The sequence below is a fragment of the Balaenoptera borealis genome (assembly GCF_965194805.1).
Source record: "Balaenoptera borealis genome assembly, chromosome: 3".
Lineage (NCBI taxonomy): Eukaryota > Metazoa > Chordata > Mammalia > Artiodactyla > Balaenopteridae > Balaenoptera > Balaenoptera borealis.
The window spans coordinates 143,156,190-143,174,872 of record NC_138866.1 but is presented as its reverse complement, the minus strand read 5'-3'; the positions used below and the strand labels follow the sequence as shown (position 1 = coordinate 143,174,872).

The 18,683-nt window shown below is 40.0% G+C and overlaps 1 protein-coding gene across 12 annotated transcripts in view; it reads right to left on the bottom strand.

Annotated features, from left to right (window-relative positions):
* Positions 1–18,683, bottom strand: part of AKAP13 (A-kinase anchoring protein 13) — a 343,304-nt gene that overhangs the window by 233,804 nt on the left and 90,817 nt on the right. For all 12 annotated transcript variants that reach the window (XM_082388883.1, XM_082388891.1, XM_082388889.1 and 9 more), the window contains exon 2: positions 12,068–12,111. In XM_082388883.1, coding sequence (XP_082245009.1) covers positions 12,068–12,100 — 33 coding nt within the window. In that variant the 5' untranslated portion in view covers positions 12,101–12,111. The remainder of the gene's footprint in view (positions 1–12,067; positions 12,112–18,683) is intronic.

The window sequence follows — 18,683 nt, the reverse complement described above, 5'->3', positions numbered from 1 at the left end:
AAAAGCTAAATTGAGGAACACTTGACTTCCTTATTTCTTCTGGCACTAGTGACAAAGTTGTCATTATTTAAACACAGTCCTCAGATCTGGCTGGAAAGAGCCTCCAGGCTACAAAATGTTGGAGCTGACCCATCAGACATGTATTGTTAAGGCTAAGGTAGGTAATTCATTTAAGAGATCAGAAGGCTGATAAAGCTCTCTTTGTAAGAGAAAAATGTGACACAGTAAGAGCCAAGCAAGAGGCATAGCCAGATTGGTTCAACTCCTGCTATGGAAACACATTTCCCAGGAAGAGATAAAATGTTGCTATTACCAAATAGGTCCTCTTCCCTGAAAAGAGGCAACTGAGAAGATTAAAGCTGGGGTAATTTAAATTCTGCAGCCCTTCACAGCTTTATTTATGCCAACTATACTTATGCAAGAATAAACTGTTCTAATTGCTCATTTTAAACCTGCTTCTTTCTGAGCACATCTCCACTTGCACTGTCATCTTCTGGTACTGCTTGGGCTCTGAGGCCACTTCTGATTAGCACACACACAGCATATTAATCCACTGCACAAAGTCCTCTTCACTGAGGCTGGACACAGAAGTCCAGAGTCAACAAGAATCCAATGTGATGGCAGGAAATCACTCTTAAGTTTTTCTCAAGATCTAAATGTGAGACAAATGGAAAGGCTCTTCTGATTTCCCTTATTTAAACGGGTTTGGGAATCATTCACAGGATTTGAACCCTAGGTCCACCACAGCTGCAACCTCAGACAAGTCAGTTACCCCTTGGAACCCTCACTTCACTGGCTCTAAAGTGGAAATACGGACCAAATCTTTTGTCTCTTGTGAAGATTAATGAGGGAATGTGTATAAGTGCCCACCAGGGTACCCTGCCAAGAAGAAGTTCTCAACCAATAGCAGCACCCTAAGCCACCTTTCCCTTCCTTGAGAAAACAGAGAGCAACATCACCTTAAGAGACGGACCCTATTCTAATAGAAATAGTTGTAATCACTGGATATTGTATTGCTTTGTTCATTTTAAATGAAGAAAGGAATCCAGTGCCAAAGATCTACCTTCCTATGATGTTCCTCTACTGTCAGGATGTTCCTGCCTCCTCCCAGAAGCAGTTATAGGCAAACACTCAGTGCTCAGGAAAAAGAGAAATGCGAAAGGACAGAATAAACCAGATCTGTTGGGGTTCTGGACATTTGTTTTGTAATTAGAATGGCTCTTCCCCTTGAAAATCTAATAAATGTGGGTTTCATCCCAATCATATGGCAGGTAATAAGTATCCCATACATAACCCTGCAGCACGCTTAGAACAGAATTTATACCTCACATTATCTCTCTGCTTCTAAAAAAGTATTTAGTTTGTAAGGTTAAAAAAAAAAATGCCTTTTGGTTTTCCTGAAGGAGACCTAGAGATGTGTTCAACAGACCACAAATCTTGGGGACACCAAAAAAAAAAACAAGTTTATAATTGAAGGATCTGAGAAATGAACCCCAAGTTTTTCCTCTTTAAATGTGTCCTTATGGTCATTTTAGTTAGTGAATCATCAGCGTCCAATATAAACCTTCTGAGTCAGTGTTAAGAGTCACAACCATCCATTCTGGAGTGTCATTAACCATAAAGTGCCCAATGCCCACTGGAACACTTTGGCAACCAGTAAGGACATTATTCTAATACAGAAAAGCATCAAAGACCTGCAGGAGCTGCACTTTACAAGAGAAATGCCTCACTTACTGTTCAAGGGCCTTGATCTTCCCTTCCTTTCACTGGTCCAGGGCTAAAAAGCCACCCACCCTCCTGAAGATAAGTATCTGACCAAGTAATTCACCAGGATGGCTATTACTGGACTTGCCTACATCCAAAGTTACAACCCATATTTTATTTTTACTCTTTTTCTACTGAAGAGGGATTTCAATTAGTAACTGTAAACTACTCTCCAATGTGTCTACAGCCCAAAAGACATTCTAATCCTTACCTGTTCTACTTTGAAAAAGAGTTCAATGCTATCTTTTCAAATATTCCTCTCTTCTTCAGCGTTCCCACAGCTACCTTTTTTCCTCTTACTTAGCCCACTTACCACCAGACTTACACCACAACTTCTCTGTGTATGTACTCTCAATCTTAAATTCAAACCACTGCCTCCTGCACACTGGCTGGGCTAATTATTTGCAGATCCTGCTACCTGACCAGATCTATCACAACCCCTATGAAACTTCAGGCAAATCCCTCAATCTCTCTGTAGCTCAGTTTCTTCACTCTTCCCGCAGAGTGAGCTCAACCACCCCGAAAATACAATGATCCCTATGACTCATCAAATTGTTCTCCAGTCCTGACCTCTCCTACAAAGTTCATCCCCACACGGAGCGCTGACTGTGGGACAATCACTTGGGTGCATCATCACAACTTTTTCTCCAGAAAAGTAAAGGTGATGAGAGGAGAAAGGAAGTGACTTTCTCTGGAATAATCCGGATCTCCTTATCCTTGACCCCTATTGTCTCCTTGTGCCTTATAGACCTTCAGGTTTGGCCTGGCCACATTTCTTCTAGAATTAGCCTGAGGCCTGAGATAAGAGGCACCCAAAGACCCTTTCATCCTCCTCCTTCAGAAGTTTAAAAATCTTTCATCCCCTTCAGCTGTTAGTCTGGGGGAGGATTTATTTACTGTTGCTAGTGTCCAGTTGCTAGGTTGCTAGGTCTCCTAGTGCTTAGTGCGTGGGGGTGGTGGTAGGGCCTATTTTGTTTTATAAATACCAACCTTTGCTTCCTGTGCCTGGCTTTTTCTTTTATCACCTGATAGCATTCCCCAGCCCCTATCCTTTCTGGGAAAAGTCTATGCTTTTTTTTTTTTCATTGGGGCATGGTTGTTTTACAATGTTGTGTTAGTTTCTACTGTACAGCGAAGTGAAGCAGAGTTCCCTGGAAAAGTCTATGCTTTTATCTTGATAGTGAGAACGGCTCTAGAGCCAGAGGGTACATGTACTATGTTCATAAAAATTATTAGCAGCCACGTGGTTTGCTGCATGTTGTTTACTGTAAACAAGTGGCTCAGACCATAAGTCCCATAATGGCTAGAGATAATAGTTCAGGACTCAAGAGATATAGGCACTATGTCTAGCATGCCTTTCCAATTCGCTAAATGACTAGGTAGGCTAGTTATTTCACAGAATACATCTCTGGAATAAAATCAGATAGTCTAGGCTACACTTTGCAGGGTTGCTGTACATATCTCCTAACAATTGTAAGGAAGTTACATATGCACAATAAAGACATCGTTATCACATTTATTTCCTTGTTAGCAATGCTTTTAATCACAAAGATGACATCACTGACTATTCAGGACTCACACAAGGTAAACTTAATCAATAATGAAATTTGGGAAACAAATGAGCATCTTTATATTTTTTAATGAGCAACTTTTAAAAGGCAGTTGTTCTGTCAAAAAGAAGCAAAGTGCTACAAAATAACTGGCTAACTGGCCTATACTCTTCCAAAATGTCGGTATCATGAAAGACAAAGAGAAGCAAAGGAACTGTTCCTGATTAAGAGATTAAAGAGACTGTAAATAAATACAGTGTGTAATCCTGGATTAAATCCTGAACTGGGGAGAAGAGGGGAGGAGGATGCTATAAAGGGCATTACTGGGATGATCCGAGAAATTTGGATATGGACTTACATTACCTAAGAGTATTACATCAATGTTACAATTCCTGTTTTTGTTAATTGTACTGTGTTTCTGAAAGAGAATGTCCCAGTTCTTAAGAAATCTATCCTGAAATATTTAAGGAGAATAGGGTATGATGCCTGGGAAAAGCAACTTTCAAACAGTTCAAAACATGTATGTAATACAGAAAATGATAAGCAAATCACATTTAGGTCACACCTAAATGTTAATAAAAGATAAGTAAAGGTGAAGTTGCTTTCTTCTAACTTTTCTATAAATGTGAACTTATTTCAAATAAAACATTTAAAAAATTTAAAAACTTGGGTTACTTATTTTAAAAAGGACTTTATATGTGCAAGTCTCTATCACATTAAGTGGGATGAGATTTGTGTGTTTTATGTAACAATGACGGACAGCAACTGTGCATGTCAGCTTGGTATACAGAAGAAAGACAACGGGTTTGAGAGTCACCATTTCTAGGTAAAGCCCTAACTTTTGCATATACTAAATGAACCATCTTGAGCTCTTGTTTCCTCAAGTATTATGAGGGTAAGAATGAAGCTTCCTCCACCCTCACAAGGTTGCTGTGAGAACCAAATGATATAATGTATGCAAATGTGCGTTTTAAACCAGGAGGTAGTATATGAACATGAACTCTTGTTTTTAAGGAGTTGTCATCCAGAAAGGTTACAGGTGATGCAAATGACTGTGACACCAGTAGGTGAAGCATTCACAGAAAACCAGAAAACGAAAGGACTACTATGAAATCCTATCATACACCGTTCATTCAGGTTCACAAATGGACTAAGAGCAAGTTTTGAAAATACATTTTTTTCTCCCCAGAAGCAATTCAACCATGAAAGAATATAAAAACTAAGCAGAAAGTTTTAATTACACTGTCCTTTAATAAATGAGAGCCAAATCTGCTTTAAAACGTTCCTCCATTCAAGAAAATCCAATTTACGTCTAAAACACGGATCTTAAAGATGACTACAGAGTACTAAAACTATTTTTCCTCAGATGGATAGATAGTCCAAAATACTACACTTAAACTGCCTGAGAATCCAGTCTGCCCAGGACCCACAGCTCCACATTAGGATTAATCCAATATCCTTAAGAGGCCTGACCTGACCCCGAGCCAGCCACCGAAGGCTCTGAAGTTCAAAGTACACTCAGAGGTGGGTGCTGTGCTGGGCTTCAGAAGTGACGAAAGGCAGGCCCTAGGGAGCTCACCCAATGGTCTGCGAAGTGCTTCAAGATCAGGCTTTTCCCTGTCTCCTCCCTGAATCTCCAACCTCATCCAGGAGAGGACGCACCCCACCCCCTCTGCACTCTGAATCCCAGCAGCCGTTTTTTCTGTTCCCCACACGTATCAAGCCTAGCCCTCACTTTAGAGCTCTGCACTTGTTCCCTTGGGCTAGAACACTGTGCCAGGATCTGCATGTGGCTGGCTCCTTCTGGTCATTCAGGTCTCAGCTTAACTGGCCTGCCCCTCAGAGGCCTTCCCCGACCACCCAGCCTAAAACAGCCTCTACTCAGGCACAATCACATCACATCCTATTGTTTTATTTACTTTCATTAAACTGTTCTTCCTGATGTTTTCTCGTTTATGATTATCTGTCTTCTCCTCACTATAATACAAGTACCATAAGAGCAGGGACCCTTGCATTCTGTTCATGGCTAAGTTTCCAGCATCCAAAAAGGGGTTTGCACAAACCAGGCACCTGAATGAAAGAATTCCCCAGCTCCAGCTCAAAATTCACTTCCAGTACTAATGTGTGATTGAAATTTAAGAACTCCAGGAATAAAAAGTCAAAAGACTCACATGCAACCCAGATTTCTCGAACTCCTTCCTCCTCTCTTGATTCAGCTTTGCCTTCTCTGCCATAGTCCATTATCCTAATTCCATCCACTCTTATCCGCTCAAAGAACTCATCTATTCTCAGAGTCAAAAGTACCAATTTCTTAAAGATGACTCAAACTCTCTCTAGTTCAAAACCAACTTTCTTACTCCACAGCTCCAAGCCCACATCTCCCGCTGTAATCAGGACATCAATATGCCCTTCAACATGTCTAAAGAACAAAGTCATCGTCACCTTCCTTCTTTTCCACATCTGGCAATGGCATCAGCTGTCATTCCCACTCAAGTTCTCAATCAACTATCATTCATTCTTTTTCAGTCCCCACATCTAATAAAGTGTGTAGTCCTACTGCTTCTCTTAAATATTTCTTGCATCTGCCACCGCCTCTCCATTTTTACTGCCACTAGACAACCTAGGCCCTCCCCACCCAGAGGGACACTACGAAAGCTGTCAATGTTTTTACCATTGCCACCCAAAGGTCCTGCAACTGCGATTCTCACACATGCACCTGGCAGTAATCAACATTTTTGTAGAGGCTGAGGGAAGCACCTGACCTGGTAATGTGACTAGCCTGCCTAACACAAAGGCTGTACTTGTGGAATCGCAGAGCTGACAGGCGAGGAGACCAAGGCACAGCCAGGTCACACTGCTGGCAGCCAAAGTTCCAGGTTCCGCGTGCTCCACTGTGAACAGTTCACAAAAATAACTCGTTACAATAGCTTCATTTAAACACTCAACAGTACTGCCACCTGTACAGTATGGGACATTTCTTACATTTTAACTATTGCAGCTTATTGTGGACACATTTTTATTCAAAGACTGGTTAAGATGATTATTTGGAATATTTGGAATCCAGCCTATTTTTCTTAACTTTCAGGTAAAAGTTCTTCTCAGGACCCAGTGTTTTTTCCTTATTAACTAGCAGTTTTCTCTCTTCTGTTGATGACATGTACCCCTAGCATATCTCAAATATAAACTAAAAGAAAAACTTCAACACGCTCTATTCTTTTGCTTAGTACTTCTTTCTCTAGGTGCAGAGAATTGACCCCCTTACCAATGGACTGTCTTGTACAGTTACAGTAGTCCCCCCATCCTCAGGGGGTACATTCACCCCCAGTGGACGCCTGAAACCGTGGACAGTACTAACCCCATATATATTTTTTCCTATACACACACACCTGTGATAAAGTTTAATTTGTAAATTAGGCACAGTAAAGAGATGAACAACAATAACTAATAACAAAATAGAACAATAACAATTATACACTGTAAAGTGATGTGAATGTGGTCTCTCCTGCCCTCTCTCTCAGAATATCTTATCATACAAATTTAATGCCTTTTCCATCTTAACAAAAGAACTTCTCATTGCAGTGGCTTCTCTTGTTGCGGAGCACGGGCTCTAGGCATGTGGGCTTCAGTAGTTGTGGCACGCGGGCTCAGTAGTTGTGGCTCATGGGCTCTAGAGCACAGGCTCAGTAGTTGTGGCGCACGGGCTTAGTTGCTCCGTGGCATGTGGGATCTTCCCGGACCAGGGCTCGAATCCGTGTCCCCTGCATTGGCAGGCGGATTCTTAACCACTGCATCACCAGGGAAACTGCCTGTAACTTTTGCAGTTTGAAGTGCGAAAGCAAAACCAGCATGAATCTGTTTTTCCTTCCTCACAATTTCATGGATAGAAAACTCATTCTTACCATAGATCTTAGCAACCTCAGCAAACGAATTTTTTTCTTTCATTATTAAGTCAAGAACCTTCACCTTTTCACTTAAGGAAGCACTTCATGGCTTCTCTTTGGCATATCTGAATTGCCAGCATCACTATTCTTGCGCTTTGGGGCCATTATTAAGTAAAATAAGGGTCAGTTGAACACAGCACTGAGATACTGTGACAGTTGATCTGATAACCCAGACGGATGCTAAGTGTCTAGCAGGCAGGACACACTGGACAAAGGGATGATTTAAATATGTCCCCTACAGGACGGAGCAGGATGGTGTGAGATTCCACCATGCTACTCGGAACAGTGCACAATTTAAAATTTATGCATTGTGGGACTTCCCTGGCGGTCCAGTGGTTTAAGACTCCACGCTTCCACTGCAGGGGGCACGGGCTCGTCCCTGGTCAGGGAACTAAGATCTTGCATGCTGCATAGCATGGCCAAAAATAAATAAATAAAATAAAATTTATGAATTGTTTATTTCTGCAATTTTCCATGTAATATTATCAGTCCATGGTGACTGCAGGTAACTGAAACCACAGAAAGCGAAACCGTGAATAAGGGAGAAACTGCGACACTTTTCTTCACCCAAACAGTGTAAATCCCTGAGACTTGGCTTAGTTCACTGAAAATGGAGTACACTGTCTCTCTTTAAAAAGGGATAACCAATTGCCTCAGTAAGTATTACTGCTGATCGACATACTTGAAATCTGAAATTTAAAAGAGTCTTCCCCAGTACAGCCTGCCCAACTTCATTAAACACATAAATCATATATAAAGCACTACTTTATTAAGTATATTCCCCAGAACTGATGTCTAAGAACCTTGCTTCCCTAACAGAACGAAGCTTTCTTAAGCTTCATAAGCTTTACAGTGGTTTCTATGACTAAGCCCAGAAAATACAGATTTAAATCACAATTTACCATCATCGATGAGCTGTGTGACCTTATCACAGTGTCTTCAGAACTCATTTCCTCATCTCTAAAACAGAGAGGTTGAAGCAGATATCATCTGAAGTCTCTATTAACTCTAAAGTTCTCAAATTCCATGATGGCAAGCTCAGAAAACTTCTAACTTAATCTCTCTGCCTCTACTCTCTCCTTCTAAATTACCCAGCACACTACCACCAATTAATTTTCCCAAACTACTACTGTATTAGCTTCCTATTGTTGTTACAACAAATTACCACAAACTCAGAGGCTTAAAAGAACACAAATTTTATTACCTTACAGTTCTGAAGGTCAGAGGTCTGAATGACTTTCACGGGGCTAAAATAAAGATGTCTGTGTTCCTTCTAGAGGCTCTGAGGAAAAACTGTTCCCTTGCTTTTCCCAGCTTCTAGAGGTGGCATTCCTTGGCTCATGGACCCTTCCTCCTTTTTCAAAGCCAGCAGTGTGGCATCTACAAATCTCTCTGACTCCCTCTCTCACTTACAGGAATCTTTATGATTACACTGGGCTACCCATATAATTAAAGGATAATCTCCAGTTTCAAGATCCTCAGCTTAATGAAATCTGTGAAGTCCCTTCTGCCATGTGAGATAAACATTCACAGGTTCTGGGGATTAAGACATAGACTCACTTGAGGAACCATTATTCTGCCTACCACAACTACGTAGTTATATCAGCCCCCTGATCAAACACTTTCAATGGCCAAAAGCAGACAGAGACATCAGAAGAAAACTACAGAATATATATTTTATACATAGACACAAAAATCCTCAACAAAATACTAGCAAACCAAATCTAGCAACACACAAAAAGGACTATACACCATGACCAAATGAGATTAATCCCAGGAATGCAAGGTTGGTTTAACATTCAAAAATCAATCAATGTAATTCAATAATGGAATGAAAGAAAAAACCCACACAATCATCTCAATAGACAGAGAAAACGTTCAACAAAATCCAACACTTTTTCATGATAAAAATACTCAAATTAGGAACAGAAGGGAACTTCCTCAACCTGATAAAGGCATCTATGAAAACCCACAGCTAGCAACATCATACTAATCTTTTTTATTTTTTTAATTTTATTTATTTATTTATTTATTTATTTATTTATTTATTTATTTATGGCTGTGTTGGGTCTTCATCTCTGTGTGAAGGCTTTCTCTAGTTGCGGCAAGTGGGGGCCACTCTTCATCACGGTGCATGGGCCTGTCACTATCGCGGCCTCTCCCGTTGCGGAGCACAGGCTCCAGACGCGCAGGCTCAGCAATTGCAGCTCACGGGCCCAGCTGCTCCGCGGCATGCGGGATCCTCCCAGACCAGGGCTCGAACCCGTGCCCCCTGCATTGGCAGGCAGACTCTCAACCACTGAGCCACCAGGGAAGCCCCATACTAATCTTAATGGTGAAAGACTGGATGCTTTCCCTTTAATACCAAAAACAAGACAAGGATGTCTGCTCTCACCACTTTTACTCAACTCTGCATTGGAGGTTCTACTCAGGGCAACTAGGCAAGAAAAAGAAATAAAATAAAAAGATTGGAAAGGAAAAAAACTATTTTCATCATCTTGGATGTAGAAAATCCTAAGGAATCCACTAAAAAAGTACTAGCTAATAAACAAGTTCAGCAAGGTTGCAGATTAAAAGATCAATGCACAAAAATCAGTTGTATTTATATACTAGCAATGAGCAACCTAAAAATGAAATTAAGAAAATATCATTCACAATAGCATCAAAAAGGATAAAATACTTAGGAATAAAATTCACAAAAATAAAAGGCATGTACACTGAAAACTACTGATATAAATCACTGCTGAAAGAAACTGACCTAATGAAGGATGACCTAAATGAAAGGAACAGAATTGAGTGTCCAGAAGTAATTCCTTACATTTATAATCAATTGATTTTCAACAAAGGTGCCCAAGAAAATTCAACCGGGAAAGAATAAAATTGGATGACTACCAAAAAAATTGCTGTTCACAGCAGCATTATTCATAATAGCCAAAAAGTGGAAACAGCCTAAATGCCCACAAGCTGAGGAGTGGGTAAATAAAATGCAGTAGGTCCATATAATGGAATATTAGTTGTCAATAAAAAGGAACAAAGTACTTATACTTGCTCTAACATATACCTTATATACATGACGCTAAATGAAAGAAACCAGTCATAAAAGGCCAGGTATTGTATGACTCCCTTTATATGCAATTTCCAGAACAGGTAAAACCATAAAGACAGAAAGTAGATAGTGGGTGCCACGGGCTGGAGGAGGGGGAATTGACGAGTGGCTGCTAAAGGGTGCGGAGTTTCTTTTGGGGTGATAAAAATGTTCTGAAGTTAAGATTACACAACTGTGAATATACTAAAAACCATAAATGAGTGGATTTTATGGTGTGTGAATTTTATCTCAATAAAGTTGTTCGAGACTCCTCCGGTGGTGCAGTGGTTAAAGACTCCACGCTCCCAATGCCCGGGTTCGATCCCTGGTCAGGGAACTAGATCCCACATGCATGCCACAAGTGAGAGTTCTCATGCCACAACTAAGAAGCCCACCTGCCGCAACTAAGACCCGGCGCAACCAAATGAATAAATAAATATAAATATTAAAAAAAAAAAGAACTTTAAAAAACAAACCAAAATATAAAGTTGTTTTCTTAAGTCCAAGGTATTCAATTCATGTGCAAACCCACTGGTGAACATAATAAATTGTCTCCAAGTAGTCTGGAGAGAAAATAAGAACATAAAATATCTTCTAAGAACACATATATTTTCCTTTGTATGTTACATTTAACATAGAGATAAACTATGGAGCATGATCACATGATTGCTCTATGATAGAAAGGTATATGACTTTTATTAACACGGCATGGTTAAAAATAAATACATAAAATGAACAGCCTGTTTAAACACCATTAAAAGCTCCTCAGCGGTCACAAAATAAACTCCGCACACCTTCCTGTGTGCTTTCACAACTAAGTGTCACCCACCTCTTCAGACTTATCTCCCATCACCGCCAACACAAATTCAGCAGGGCCAGACTTTCCACTACCATCCTTCCCCGCTCACTGAACAACATGCTCACTGCCACTCATCCCTCTACCATCTGGTCTGTGCCTTGAACAAATTCTGAGGATTTTTCAGCCAACGAAATGATCCTTCATCTTCAAGACCTGACTGAAGTCCTGTCCCATCAAATAAGTTTTTTTCACGTCTCCAGACCATACCAACCCCAAACCCTCCAGCCTCTCACAAGTCTAACTATCCATGCCTCTAAGCCAGCTCCTCACCAAACAGGCACTTTTCACCAGTCTGATTCAGATAATTCACTCTAACAACAGTTTTTAAAAAAAAAAAACACACACACACCTAGAATTTACTTTTTCCAGCCTCGATTCATTCATTTATCCATTTCATCTTATAATTCCCTCACTTTAGGGAGATGATATATCAGCTTTCACCCAGATTCTTAAAGTAAATAGCACTTTTGCCAATGAAAGAGTGCCACCTAGTTGTGGCACAGGGTATAACTGACCATGGCAGTAGGAAGCTCTACATGCTACTTTTACAGAAATGCACTGTACATAAAAATAAGCCGGAGTATCGTTTGGCAGGGCAATGCAATTGTTTTATACACACATCTTATCACCCCGATCAGTCTACCTCACAAGTCTTACGGGCATTATTTGTTCTCCGCTCAGTATCATGCATTATTAGTCACTTAACATTTACTAAATCAAATTCAATTTCTGAAGTGTATTATGCCAATAAATTCATGTGTAGATGGTTAAAAATTCCTTTGATAATCACATGAGAGCATTTTTTGAGTTTATTATAAGAATTAAACAGCAAAAATAAGTATAAAATGAAATCTTGCGATTTACTCACATATAATGGAGCTTGTTGTGGATTAAGTTTCATGACCCAGGACACTGAAACAGAAAAGGGAGAAATAAATGAGAATAAAATTAAAAGTTATCGTCAAAAATTTAAAACCCTCCAAAAGTCCTAGATGTCAAGCAAGGTTACAAAAGCACAATCACAAGTCTGAGATTACTGGATGCCCAGCTTTCCTTAGAGGTTTGGGGAGGCAAGAAGGTCAAAGGTTGCAGAATGCCTTGTAGCCCAGATTCCATCTTTTCAAGTGGGGAGAAAGATTTTCTGATTGAAAAATAAAGACAAAAGGCTTCACTGTCATAGAAGAAGTTTCAACAACAAACCAACAGGATATTAAAATCAGTTACCAAAGCAAGAACAGCGTGTGTGCAGTTATACTTTTACATAATCCCCCAAACTCACATGATGCTACCTAACCAGGGATTCCCCCCAGTCTCACTGGGGCGCTTAGGGTAGGAGGGATCGGCAGACCACTAGAGAGCCCTCTTCCTCTCAGCCCTCCTCTCAGAGAAAGGGGGGCTACTGCTGGCCTCCAACAACGAGAAGTTGTCACTTTCCTCAAAATTAATAGCTGGATTCCCTGTGGTTACCTGCACTAAATGAATTCTCACAAAAATCTTAGGAAGAACTTTAGAGGAGACTTCCAGCATTACATAATACATTTGTGAATACTGAGAATAGCATGTTCTTAAAAGTTTAACTTGGTAATTTGACCAGGATTTCCTCTAAGCCAAAATGATCATCGTCCAGTATTGTGTACTTCAGAAGGGCAGGTCTTTTGCCAAATACAATGAATTTGAGAATAAGCTGATCCCATCTTCACAAGAGTCAGAGAAGCAGACCCAAGTGATTTCATTATAATCAACTTTAAGTGTCTTACCCATGATAGGGGACTGGATTAAATTATTATCCAACAATATAAAAAACAACAGTACAGGAATGTCATTCATACATGCAAAAAAAAATTAAATTCCCATATGTGGTATTATACCAGACCAGATCACAAAAGCGTAACAATTAATTGAAATCCCAACAGCATAAACTGGAGGTTATCCAAGACCAGATTTTAGAATAAAAAGCAATGCCTTAGCAACCGTGCATAACTCCAAGACCAGAATCCTCTCAATATTAAAATTCTCACAAATCTGCCAGTTTGGTCAGGCTGTGTGTGTCTGAGGATCAAGGCTCACCCAAAAAAAACAGGTAACACACACCTGTGGAAAAAAAGTATCTATAACCAGGCACCTAAGCACAATCACCTCCAACCAGCAGGCCATGGGTTTCACTGTGTTCTGCTGGAAGACATGCTCACAGCCAGGGAGCCCCCGCAGTGACTGACCACCTCCCTGCCTGCCCCGTTCATCCTCTGGTCTACCTGCCACACACACACATTGTAAGAGACTTCCCGGCTCAGGGCACTCTTTCTTTCTGCCAGCCTTCATTTAATGATTTTGCACCCATAGGTGCTAAAAATCACCTGCAAAAATCCACACTGAAAACCAAGCTTGAGAAATGTAGCAATAACCAACGCTTTTAGTAGAAAAATAGAGATTTCCTGCCCATCAGATGCAAATAGCAAGCATAAATAAAAAAAAGAAAGACTGAAGATTGAGTACTTTCTCAACGCATTAAATATCCATTTAATTTAAAATTAAGCTCACTGTGCTCACTGGTCTTTTAATCAGCTTTCCAGGTCCTATTCAGACTTACCTGGGACAAAAGACTAAAAGAACCTATAAATTTATGAACCAATTTGCCTTAATAACTTCTGAAGTGTTCCTGTCATCCCAAGCAGAAGAAATATCAGTGGAAACCAAAACAGGAATTAACACTTTGTAATCCATAAGGTTTAGAGAAATCCACAGAGACAAACTAGTGACTTAACAGCCCTCTGATGCTTCTTGATTTGCCAAAAAACCTAGAATGACGTGTATAAGGACCACAAACATCAACTTATCTGATGTTCCCACTGCATTTGATGAAAGATCTGGTGAAACTCACTTGGCTCTAAGGGCTGATGCCATCTGAACTGTCTGCAATCATGAACTTGCCAAAACTTATTTCAAAGCCAAACCCATACAAGTTATTCTGATATGAGGATTAAAGAGGGATGACAAAGTGTCTGTCCATTCACACTGGTCAAATGGACAGGTCATTGTTGTGTTGGCAACACAGCCGTTGAAAGAATAAATCTGTCAGAAGTCATCGAGGTAATGACCCCAGAAGCATCGGATTGGTAAATTCAGATTGCCCTTATTCTTCAATGCTGACATACCAGGGGAAAGCGAGGACTAACATTTATAGAGCTTTATATCTAATATAATTTTTAATCCCCATAAAAAGATATTATTTTCTCCCATTTCATTGGGAGGGCAAAGTTCTTTCAATGATTAAATTATTTAATATCAACATCAAGAGGTGGGAGAACCCAGATTCAAACCCCGTCTGATGCCACAAATTGACTTGCCCTACGTCTAGCCCTCATTCTACAAGCAATACAGACTGTCTTTGACTTTGTTAATTCAACTGTCACTGGGCGTCTCCAATGTGCCAGGCACCGTCGTACTCAAGGCACTGAGAGTACAGAAGCTTCACAGAGCTTATCCTAGGAGTAACACAGATAAATAAAGCATTAAAATAAACAGTTTTCAGATAGTGATTAGTGAGTGCTATTGAGAAAAATAAAACAGAGAAGCGGGAACAGGAAATGAATAAGATACAGTTTTAAATATGGTGCTGAGAGAAGGCCTCTGTGAAGTGACTTTTACCCAAAAAATGAAAGAGATTAAGAAAGCTAGTAATACAGATAATAGATGAAAGACCCTCAAACCGGTCCTAAAACTGAGAACTCAGAGTTCTGATGCTAAACCATCGAAAACTTGCTACGTATAATCCCTCAACTTATTTCACACATTTAAACAGACTTACTTTACTTACTTTAGAACTGTGTTGTAAAAAAGGAGCATATTATAGGAAGGCAGTCTTTTGGGTCAAAGTAAATGCACTTAAAAATCAACGTATACACCAAGACCAATTTGGAGATCACTGGACTCTTTGCTTTGCCAACAGACTTTTTATCAAGCTTTCTCAAATGGAAAATTAAAGAAATGCACTATGTCCATCCAATCATTTCATCAAGGAATTTTAAGAGAGAAAACCCTAGAATTTCTTCCATACCCAATAACTAACTAGTGAGTGACCTTGCACAAGTTCACAAGTTTACTGGGCTGCTTCCATGTAACACAAGCACAACATGTGACAGACACAGTGGGACAGTAAAGGTTGCATGCCATTTGAAAGAGACCATGAAGAAAAGGAACTATCAAAACTCAAAGATTTAAATGATGTGATTTTAAGTATGTTCACCAACTCTGCCACTCAGTAGTAACCTGCTACAGTTCCGAGGAGTCATAAATTCAGGGGGTGTGAAATAATTACAAGCACGGTAATTAAGTATTTTTATTCTTCCCACATTTTGCATTTTATTTCAAAATGCTCAAAGGAAAACCAAATTTAATAGCTTGCTATTGTATAAATGTCACACGTTCACTTTATGTCAAAACAAGACTCAACCAATTTTAATGCAACTGTCTCAATTATAGAAATCTACACACTCCCACAACACCCCCATGCAAGAAGTCTCAGGGTACTGCTGATTATGATTAGACTTTGTGCTGATCCCTTCTTGCACTTTAACATAAACTATCACCATAGGGTGCAATGCACAAACCATCATCAGAATGTACACCAGCTTTGTATGAACATTAACAGTAGCAAAAGTTTTGGAATATTTTGCAATTCACTCTACCTGAAAATGACTGTGTAGAAACTCAGTCACTATACAGGATCACAGAGAAACTCAAGCGAGAAGTGATACGCCCGTTTGATTAGTTTGGGGGAAGTAAAGGACAGAAAGCGCTTCCACCAACCAATGTGCCTGAGCAAACGAATGCAAAACCTTAGAAGCTACAAAAAAAAAAAAAAATTTACACACCTAAATAAAACTTGGTGTCCACAACAGGTGTCAGCAAACATTTTTGTAAAGAGCCAGATGGTAAATATTTTAGGCTTTGCAGGTCATACGGTCTCTGCTGCAATACATAAATGACTTGGGTGGGGCCATGTTCCAATAAAACTTTATTTACAAAAAGAGGAAGAAGGCTAGATTCAGCCAGTAGGCCACAGAATGCCAACTCCTGGTCAAAAACTAAAAAAATGCCTCTTAATAATCCAAAGGAGCACTATGTCCTCACTCAACAGTTTTATATGTCTCAAAGAATATTTTCATCTAAAAAAACACTTCTCAATACAGGAAAGGCATAGGGTGTGGCACAATATTCTCTAGATGAGAAATCAGATTAAATGGGTAGGCATCCAAGTTCTTTACTAATGAACTGTATGAGCAAGTCACTTAACTTGTCTGAATCTCAGTCTCCTTACGTGTAGAAAGGGCATAATAACTGCTGCCTATATTATGGAGTTGGTGTAAGAATCAAAAGCAAGTGCCAAGTACTAATGTAGAATATGTCTCCAGTGTATATACTGTGTGAATAGAGTGAGATGCCAAACAGTACGCATAGTATCCTCTTTTTGTGTAAGAAAGGGGGAAATAAGAATATATATCCATGTTTGCTAGTATCTGCATAAAGAAACACTGGAAGGATACATTAGAAACTAATAAAACTGGATATGAAAGGTGAGGGTCACACGGTAGAAGAGGATGTGGGTGGGAGAACGACTTCTTAATAAATCTTTTTATATTGAACTGAAAAAAAAAAAAAAGTGCCAAGTAAAGCACTTAAGCACCCTTGCCAGGCACAGAGTAGAAGCCACTGTTCCTTCTTCCTGGCAGAGTTTCTGGGTCTCAGTGGAGACTACCACATAAAATACTTTGAAAAGTATAAATGGTTAAATGAAAGGCTTCAGGTAGCAAGAGATGCATTTCTGTCTTAAAACACGTTGGTGGGTAAAGTAGAATTACAAAATATAACAAAATAACCATAGAAAAGGATCTGGAGGAACAAATACCAAAATGTTAAATGTATGTATTTCTGGGGGTTACAGGGAATTTTCATTCCTAAATTATGTTTCTTAATTATAACTATTTAAACAATGAACAGGTGTTACTTTTGCAATCAGAAAGGAAACATTACACACAGCACATCTGGTTTAAGTCCCCGGTCATTCAGTGTATCGCAACTGACCTAGAAATAAGTAAAAAGACCTTTTTTTTTTTCCTAAATGAAAACACTGAATAAATCTACAATCTTTACTAAAGGTCCCTAGAGCTAATAAAAGCAAAGCAATTAAAACAAGAATGTCTGCAGCCATATGTTTGTAAACTTAAACCAAACTCACTATTCTTTAGCCACAGCCACATAGTACACTAAACAAGCCTTTAACAGGTGCTCCACCCTTAACGAAATGCCCAAGGGGAGGTGGCGGGAGGGGGAAGAGAATCACAGGGCCCCCTCAACACCGTATCACGTAATTATACTGCAGACTGCAAACTCTCTTGAACCTGTGAGCGTGGAGATCTCAGCCCATTTCCTAAGGACCAGCTGTCCGTCTCTGACAAACCTATCACTTCAATTGGTTTTTGCGAATGATTTTTGTCATCCACAACAGGAAAGCTTCTAAATCCACAAAAAAGATGTGCAGCCCCCAGTCTCATTAGGAGGAGGACAGCTGTTTGGGACACAGCCAAGTGTAAACAGAGTATTTTTACCTGCAGGGTACTTCCATGGCAAAATGTGCTTCAAATGAATTTCCCTGGCCAGAGACCCTGCTAAGACTGGGCTACAGTAAATCCTTCGAAACCCACAAACATTTGGGGTGAGGGTTAACATGGAAATGACAATGCATACTCTGGATTCTTGCAAAACAGTCAACATTCAGGTCTTCCTCAAGGAAAATAACAAGATCCAAAGACTCCTTCCTTCATTCCTAAGGAGTCTGGGCTGGTGGCTATAAACATGTTATGAACTGGTTGAGGGTGGGAGCCAGGAATTCTGAACAATAGAAAAAGAAGCACAGCACAAAGAGCAGACAGACTCTTCCTGGGGAGGATGTCAAGTTATACAAAAAATATAGAATACTACATGTACGAAACACATTTCCTGAATTAGGGACTGAGGAAATCTTACAGAAGCCTCATAAATGTCCAAGTTCTTCTGTTTAAAAAGATGCACTGATTAATAGCTGAGCAGTCTGCTCTAAGCAGTGATTCTCAAATCTTAGTGCACATGAGCATCCACTGGAGCCTTCTTAAATAATGCCGACTCTTGCCCGGCCCCCTCCCCCCACTGCCACCATCAGAGTCCAAATCAGAAGACGAAACCTTGTGATGTTTTTGCTTTGAAATCATGGCCCACACTTTTGGAAACAACGGTGTTGAGATCCATAACACGTGTCTGGTTCTCTCACGGCACAGTGAGCCTTGCTCTGTCCCACTGTCTCATGACACAGTACTTACTACACACCAAGAAAAAAGCAAAGCACTAGTCGGAATTGGGGTGAGATGGGAAGAGGGGCCTATGGCAGGTAGTCAGGACATGAAAAGAATGAAGAATCTAACAAAGTGCAATACTTACAGTAAAACAAAAGG